Below are 9,221 nucleotides of genomic sequence, written 5' to 3'. Positions count from 1 at the left end.
GTTTGCTCTCTGGGACCCACATGGCAGGAAAGAACTGATTTCCATGGCCTGTGAACCCCACTCCCATACACACACAAATAAATGCAACAAAAATTTTCAAGTGAATACCGATAATCAACTTTTAGTAACATTGTGTATTTATGCAGTAGTTAATAGCACCATCTTTTGGGCCATGAAAAATTGTTCTTAGTGGTAAATATTTCACTTCTATATAAAAATACTCAAAGGTAAGAGGAAATTCACCTTAAATTTTCCCTGTTCCAAGTTATTTTACCATCAAGTACCAGATCATGTTATTCTTCCCATGCATTTCAAAACAATTCCAACAACTCACCACATCACTTACCATTGATGTAAGTTCTCCTTTACAATTCTTGGGATTGTTTTAATCCCTACAATAACCTCACTTTGCAGTGTCAGGATCCTGGCACAATCTAGCTGGGTCAGTGCCTATATTCAATGTTTCTAGTAACTTCAAAAATCTAAATACACCAATTAGTATAATTTTTTCCCTTTCTAACTGAAATTTGTTTTTAGGCAATAATATGTTAATCATGGAAATCTATGCTAATGGGCAATGGTTAATAGTATACAATGTATAGTGCTTAATTTTTGATATGTTTAAAATCTCACTTGAAATTATTTTCAGTGATAAAGCAAATGATATCCATTACAACTCTCAGGAAACAATTATGACCATAGTATGTAAAATAAATCACAAATTTTTATTGTATAATTTGTAATAGCTACTCAATTCTGTAAAAAAAATTACAAACATCTTAATTAATATTTACATATGGTTTCATAAACAAAGCTGGCCAAAACAAAACAAAGCCAAAACAAAACAAAAACCCATAATTCCTAAGAATTATATATATTTATAAAAAATTCAGGAATTTTTATAACTGTCACTTCTGAAAAACACATTAAATACTAAAATCCAACAAATGTAGAAGCTGAAGGGGAAGAAAAAAATGTTGACAGCAGACTACTTGAATTTTCTTCCTCCCAAATATCTAAAACATCACACATTCCACTGTTTTCAGTGTAGCTTGTAAAACCCAAAAATTCTGATTTCTCTCCACTTGTCTGAAAGAGGTCCAGGAGAGACTGTACTGGTGACCCACAAGTTCTGTCTTCACATGCAGGAAGAAACTCAGTTCTTTTCTTATCCAGCTCAGCACTTGGGTCCACATTTTTTTTCTTTTGCGCTAACAACAGTCTCACTTTCCGCTGGATCTTACCACAAGGCAAATTATCCATATTCTCAGTGTCACATTCATTAGGCTCCTGAGGACTACAGAATGGAGTTCTAGCCTTCACTGTTAGGTGTTCTTTTGATGTATTTAATGTCACCAGGTCAGAATCATGCTGTAGACGTTTTGCTGAAGAACATGTAGTATCTGCAGTGAATTTTGGTTGGGGTGTACTATTTTCTGAACTGAGATAAGAAACTTGCATACATGACTGTGGCACACCCAGAGAGTCACCTCCCCTCTCTACTGAATCATTTCTATTAACAATTAATTTATGTTCAGAAGCATCAAGAATTCCTTCCTGTTCATTTTTACATGGAGGTAGCAGTGTACAATTCTGTTTCAGGTCAGGTTCACTTGCATTGAACATGCTCACTGTTTTCTCATCCAGTCTTTTCAATCCAGTTGAAGAGTAGGACATGGGTTCTGAAGCAAACACAAGCCTTTGCTCAGGTTGCTGGGTTTCTTCACACTGAAAATTCTGCTCGAGCAGCTGCTCATTACTTTCTCCCATGTCCTGGAAAATGGGCTCCAACTGTAGCTTCTCCTTTGGTTCAGTGTTTCTCAGGACGTTTGCAGAAACAGAAGAAAGGGATCCGATGCTGTATTTTATTCTTTATAAAGAAAACAAAAGCAAACAAACAAAAAAACCAGAAGTTAGAAATTAGTAAAACTATCTGAGTTATTTAAGAAACTGATTTAAGATAAATCTTAACATTTACTTCAGATGTTTCAAAAGTGAAAAAACAAAAACCACCTCCATACAGCTGAAAACTCTAGTGTACCCATTTCTCATCCACATTCTTCTCCCTCCCTGAGTAACCAATATGCTGAATCTTGAAGTAGTCACGAGAAACTAAAACATGAATCATGTAACCAAAGGGAGACGACAGGATCTGTCTCCGACCCTGACTTTGTAGTTATCCCGAGAAAAGGTCAGCACTTCAGTGCTTTGGTTCCTATTAATGTACATTTTACTAGTTTTCTTTTCTTTCTTTCTTTTTTTTAAAAGAAAGTATTATTAGAAACTGAAAGCAGAAACATACATTTTCTATTTATATTTAAAAACATTTCATATCAAAGTAAACTAGATCTTTATATTTCTAAAGGTAACAAAGTAGTCCTTCAATTTCACACAAATATTTGAGCCAAAACTCTTCTTCATGTAGAATCTTAGAATACTTGGGATACTACTATCTCTTGAACAATCCCAAATTATGTACAAATGAATGACAAGTTAACTGGTCACCAGTCACACTTCGCATTATCTATGACAAGAAACCACGAAATTCACCTGTCTCTACAACCAGAATGGTTTCCTTTACTTATAAATGTGGTTACTCTTTAAGATTCCTTTTGTGCCTCATCTGTGAGGCCTTAGGTTTGATCCCTAAAAAGCAAAGCAAAACCAAAATGAGGACTAGAGTTCCTTTCAACAAATGGTTGGTAACACTAGTCCCACTGTACTTCAGAGATGTACATGGACTGACAAGTAAAAATAGTGGTGATAAAATGATCAGGGAATGACTAGTTTAAAACTTATGTTCAGGACCTTTCTGAAGCTTTCAGAAAATTTTAAGTTTTCAGCTAGCCCCACACAGCCACATTAGTAAGTCAACCATAAAGTACCATCGAAGCACTGCAGAAATCCAGAATCTAAAAATGGAACACTTCCTGCTCACTTTTCAGAAGCTGTATTTTAGTATCACATCTCTAATCTTTATGCCGTAAGATTAGGATAAAAATAGAAAACTGAATTATCTACTCTATAGCACATCCATATAAAAGCATTTCTAAAATTTTAGATTTATGAGAATACTCTAATTAGGATCCAAACTGTCAGTGTGCAGTTACTGGAAACTGAACAGCATGGTATTCATGGTATTGCCAATGTCCTACTTAGTAGTCAACATTTTTAACCTGAGTATAGTAAGTTTCATGGTCCAAGACCAGAGGCTGACAAAATCGCTTACTGATAGTATTTGGTCTTTACTTTATTTTCTCAACTAATGTTTTGCTGCAACATAGCCATGTTCTGTAACAAAGCTGAGCAGAGGCCACTGAGCTCTTTCAGTTCACAAAACCTAAAATATCAACTCTATACTGACCTTAATAGAAAAAATTGTGAACTCCCTTTCAAAAGCATGTCAGAGGGAGACTACGTACCTTTGGTGGCGGGGAAAAAGAAGGGAAGAAGGAATTAGTTCTAAACCATATTTATGTCATGTTAAAAAAAAGCTATATTCCTTCTAAGAGCAGATAAACTTTAGATTAATTTTTAGTTTATAAAATAGCTTAACAACCTAAGTAGAACTTTGGCAAATTAATTACCTTTTCTTTTTAGGTGTGTCTCTTTCATATTCCACAAAATCAAAAACTAACTTAGATATAATATCATCAACAACTTGATACTGGTTACTCTGTGCAAAGTTTCTGTGTTTCTCACTCAGAAGGTGCTAAAACAAAACAAAACAAAAGCATTATAAAATTGTGTTCAATAATTATATCAATTAAATAAAAAAAATCCAAACTACATAAAAAGCCTCTCATTATATATATCTATATCAATTCTGTTTGTCCATCTATCTATTCATATATCTCAAACTCTGACAGCAGGCACTGTGCTGCCTCAGTCTGTAATCACTGCACTTGGGGAGAAGGTGGGAGGGCAGCTGTGAGCCTCAGGTCGGCCTGGGACAGACAGTGACTACCGCCACTTTACTAAACTTACTAAATATTTATCTTTAGACCCACAGAATAAGTGCAGCTCTCACCCCCATCAAAAATCTTCTCTTTGCAACAGAAGGACACCACAGAAAACCACAAACTGAAAATGCAGAGAACAAGTGATTGTGTGGTGTCCAGAGAACATCCTAGGAGAGGAGGTCAAAAGATTGTAAGAGCCAGAGGAACAGGAAGTCTGCTGTGAGACGGCATCTCCTGGAAATGACAGGAAAACACACTCACGAAGTCTCAAAGAGCTGAAGAGGACAACTCTGATAGCATACTAAGACAGAAGGTAGAACTCTCATGGGTCCCCAACCCTTTGTAGACAAAGAACAGCAGCAACTAAGGAATGCTGAGGGTGGAAGAAGTATCTTCTCCAGGAAGAGCACACCAACTGGCTATCTTATACAAGGTAGCCAGCCTGATACTGTATCCATACAAGTAACATTTTATGGACTGAAGAGAATATATAAAGAAATCAATTTTTAAGGAGAGTCCATGAATTTTGAGAGACAGCAAGTGGCAGTAATTGGGATGGATGGGGGAAGGGGGAGAAATGATGTATTTATATTTTAATTTAGATATTTTTAGAAAGACCTTTCCTCAGCTGGGAGTGGGGGAGCACGCCTTTAATCCCAGCACTGGGAAGGCAGAGGCAGGTAGATCTCTGTGAGGTTGAGGCCAGCCTGGTCTACAAAGAGAGTTCCAGGACAGCCAAGGCTGTTACACAGAGAAACCTTGTCTCAAAAAGAACCAAAAAAAGAGAAAAAGAGAAAGAAAAACAAACAAACAAAAACCTTCTCTCAAGACAGAAAATTAAGAACTACCTTTAGCATCCAGTAACATGCTAATATTTTATAAAACATCTTTTCATCTACTACTGCTTATAATTACCAAGGTAGGGCTTATAGAATTAAATGAAGTCTTTTAACTTAATACACAAAAATCTAAAACCTGTAATAGTCTAGAAGGTAAGAGTTTAAACACAATCCAGAGGGCTGGAGAGCTGGCTCAGCAGTTACAAGCACTTACTGCTCTTCCTCAACTTGAACTTGGTTCCCAGTATCCAAATCTAATGGCATACAATCACCTCTAATCCAGTTCCTGGTAATCCAATGGCCTCTTCTAGATTCTACACATGTGCCATATACTCATGAACATGTAAAAATAAAACTTAAAACTCAAAACCTATGATAAATGCTACAAAATATATACATTACAAAAAGGCTCATGGTTGAAGAAACATCCAAGTATGAGCAAACAGATTATCTCATTACCTACTGATCAGAACAAATTATCTGATCACATACTGATCCTAACAGAGGAACTTTTCAATCTTAGAAGTGATTAGAAGGAAAAATAATCTGGGCATGGTAGGACATATCCTAGCATTTAGGAACCAGAGGCAGGTAGATGCCTGTGAACTGGAGGGCTACCTGTCAACATGAGTTCTAGACCAGCCAAGGCTACACAGGGAGACCCTGTCAAATAAAATACAAACAAATTTATGGTGTACAACTCACAGGAACTCCTTCTGAATGAGTGAGATCACCAGGCTAATTTTACCATTTGTCTGTTAGCTGATTCAGTATATTATATCTAAAGCCTAGAGCTGGGTGTGGTGGCATACGTCTTGAATCCCAGCATTGGAGAGGCAGATTTCTGAGTTTGAGGCCAGCCTGGTCCACAGAGCTAGTTCCAGGGCAGCTAGGGCTACAGAGAAACCCTTTCGGAAGGAAAAAAAAAAAAAAAAATCCCATCTTAAAGTTCAGACTGAGTTCATTTATATTCTGGGAAGGAAAAAGAAGCACTTATTAATTTTAAGTGAAACTCCAATTTTATGTAGTTCCTCTCTACATCCACTTAGGTTTTTTATTACTTAGGTATTGATTTAAATGCCTCAGCTGTCTGTGCCTTCTCTAACACTGTTAAGTCAAGCAATCTTATTTCATTTTAGCTTTGTGTCTGGGAACTGAACCCACAGTCTCATATGTGCTAAGCCTATGCTGTTTACTGGACTACACTGCCTAATCCCTTCTCATCACTGAATACCATTGAGCTTCATATATAGTCCATTTTACTTGAACATTCTCCAAACTAGAATTAGAACTAGAAAAACAATTAGGTTTATATCATCCTTCATAATTCATGCCCATTACCTGCATTCAGACAGACCTTCCTCATCCCCTGTAGTTAGCCTTTCTTGTTCTCTTTTCTACATGTTATACTGTATTCTTATTTGTTTACATGCTTATATATATTAATGGATAAATTCCACATATGGAAAGAACATGGAGGTTTTTTTCCTGAGATTGTGTGATCTTGCTTAAAATTATACATTCTAAGTCCATTCATTTGGTGGCTAAGTGCCTAAAATATATTTGATACTGAAAGTGTTACATTTAGTATGAAGCTCCACAATTTTCAATCCGAATGCCTAATTTAACTGTATAGAATTTCACTGAATTGTATAGACTCTGAGTCCACTTAATTTTAGTGTATGATGTTTATATTTATTTGCATAGTTTTTTTTAAGTAATAAAGTTTATTTTAAGAAGTAAAAATATAAAGCTGGGAGTGGTGGTGCATGCCTTTAATCCCAGCATTGGGGAGGGGAAGGGGAGTTCAAGGCCGGCTGAGTCTACAAAGCAAATTCCAGGACAGCCAGGGCTGTTACACAGAGAAACCTTGTTTGTGGTGAGGGGAAGAAGTAAAAAAAATAATTCACCACACTTGTACATAGATATAAACCTATTTCCTATGCTGGCTACACAAGCTAGAAAAGGTGGGGAATGTCTGCTTTACCTCTAGTACACAAAAATATTTGTGTATTTGTGTACAGGCCAGAGGCCAACCTTGTTTCTCATTCCTTCCTCAGGGGCTGTCTACCTGGAACTCTTCATCAAGGAAAGCAAGAAAGCAGATGGTAGACCAGCAACCCCAGAACTACCCTGTCTCTGCCCCAGCACTGGGACTAAGCATGCACACTATCATGCCTAGGGTTTTTTATGTGGGTTTTGGGGATCAATCTTAGTTCTTTCATAAGCACATCACTGACTAAGCCATCTCCTAAGTCCTCAAAAATATCTCCTAACTCAGTCTCTTGGCATGTGTAGAATCACTGTGAAACTCAAGGTTCAAAAACAACGTATTTTTTTCTTTTCAAAGATCTCACTATGTAGCCCAAATTGGTCTCAAACCCAAGACCCTTTCTTCAGCCCATGCCTCCAAAGTGCTATGATTACAAACAAGAGTGACCTACCTAACTCAGCTTCTTTAGTTTAAGTTTAAAAAACAAACAACAAAACAAAACACTCTATCAAAGTCATGATCTTAAATTTCATTATCACATCTACTTTGAAATTTATTTTCTTTGTGGCAACCAGTGGACAACTTTCCTACTACTCTTACATTTTCTGAATGTCACATTTGAACCTCAAAGATTAAGAAAAACAAACATTCTAGATTATTCTGTTCTCCCAATGCCAAGTAATTACAGAACCAACCAATAACCTTAGTTTCAAAACAATCATAAAGAACAGGGAAAAATTTGAGATACTTTAGTTTCTGAGTCAATGCAATTTTAAACTAACTATTTTCTCCTTTATTATATAAGTAAAACAAAGCAAAACCCCTGGTAAGTATTACTATATTTTGGGTTACAAAACAAACTCTAATTTAAAAGATGAAGTCAGGGATGCTTTAAGAATCAGTATTTTCAGGCTTAATTCTCTAAATTTCCAACTAAATCCAAACAAAACACTAAAACCCTGTGTGTGTGTGTGTGTATACACACACACAGACACACATATATATACATGCATATATATTTATTTATAATATATTCAAAAAGATATATAAGTATATTTATATTTAAATACAGGTCTTGTTATGTTGCTTATGTTGTCCTAGAGATTATGCACTCAAATATTCATCCTGCCTCAGCTTCCTGAGTATTCGAAACCAGAGAAGTGTAAGTTGTGCAACACCACATCTGTCTATCTTTTAAAAATTAAGAATTTAAGAAATAACTGCTAAGATGAAGAAGCACTTGCTGTGCACTACACGGGCACACACACAGATTGCCAGTGACTGCAAAGCTCTTACTTTTTATCAGTTTACAAACTCCAGTAGTCCTCATCTTTTAAAAACTACCTTCATCTTATACGCTCTTGCAAGTCTTTTCTTTTGTAATTGCTCATACAGTAACTTTTCACTTATCCACCATCTCTCAATCCAGAATCACATACATCTTCTCAGTCTCATCCTTCAAGTGCCTCAACAACTCCCATCACCGCTTGGTACTTGTACATCTTGTACTCTGAGTCCATCAACCAGTTCTGGATATTCCCCTGGATGATTTTCAGTCAGTATTGAGAAATCTGGTTATCTAACTTTTCTGTATTTCTACTTAGACATCACTTAGGTATTTCTTTGCCAAATCTAAATAAAAAGCAACACCTGACTCCTGCTTTGATGCTCCTTGCAACTGGCCTAATACTGTCTACACAGATTTTGTTATTTTTTATCTTGTAGTTATATACTAAGTACTCAATATAGCTACTGAATGAATAAACACTATTTCTTTCTATGTTGATTTCCCTCTTTGGGTTCTTAAAACTTCAAGTGCTTCCGGCCAAAGATGTAGCAGTGCTGATGCACACGCCCATAATGTGTAGAGTTCTAGGTTCCATCCCTACCATAGAATATACTTGTAACTATCATGCTGCAAACTACCATCAGAATAGTAAGGTAAGACTTAAACGTAAGAATGTATCTGGGCTTTGAGAAACACCAATCCCAAGTGTAAAATGACATTTACAGTTTCGAGATCTTCATATTTCTGTAAGCAACATTCACAATATCCTTTTTTTCTCTTTTCCTTCAACTGGAGTTGAACTGGGGTTCCACCACATTTATCGCCATCCGTAGTAATTCTAGTGATAGAAATACATGGTAACAAAATTAACTGCTAAACTCAATGATTAATTTAAAAATTACTTTCTTAAACAATCATATGCAGAATCTGCCATAATCAGAGACTTACAAGAGCAAAGACCTTTAACTGCATTTCAAGAAATATAAAAAAAATCCAATAAATACTCTGAAGAACAGTTCAAAGGGTCAAGAGAAACAGGTTCATTACTGGAGCACCACTCTCATTGAGAATTTCTAAATCATGCACTTAAAATAAGACTAAACCTAGCATAGAGGTATTAAAAACATACACAGGAAAAC

At 36.0% G+C, this 9,221-nt stretch overlaps 1 protein-coding gene across 2 annotated transcripts in view; it reads right to left on the bottom strand.

The window, feature by feature from the left end:
* Window positions 1–751: 751 nt before the first annotated feature.
* Window positions 752–9,221, bottom strand: part of Dbf4 (DBF4 zinc finger) — a 30,573-nt gene continuing 22,103 nt past the window's right edge. For both annotated transcript variants that reach the window (XM_059257293.1, XM_059257292.1), the window contains exons 10-12: window positions 8,806–8,920; window positions 3,588–3,712; window positions 752–1,870 (exon numbers count right to left, since the gene is read on the bottom strand). In XM_059257293.1, coding sequence (XP_059113276.1) covers window positions 934–1,870; window positions 3,588–3,712; window positions 8,806–8,920 — 1,177 coding nt within the window. In that variant the 3' untranslated portion in view covers window positions 752–933. The remainder of the gene's footprint in view (window positions 1,871–3,587; window positions 3,713–8,805; window positions 8,921–9,221) is intronic.

This window comes from Peromyscus eremicus, chromosome 3 (genome assembly GCF_949786415.1).
Source record: "Peromyscus eremicus chromosome 3, PerEre_H2_v1, whole genome shotgun sequence".
Taxonomy (NCBI): Eukaryota; Metazoa; Chordata; class Mammalia; order Rodentia; family Cricetidae; genus Peromyscus; species Peromyscus eremicus.
This window is presented reverse-complemented; position numbering and strand designations above follow the sequence as displayed.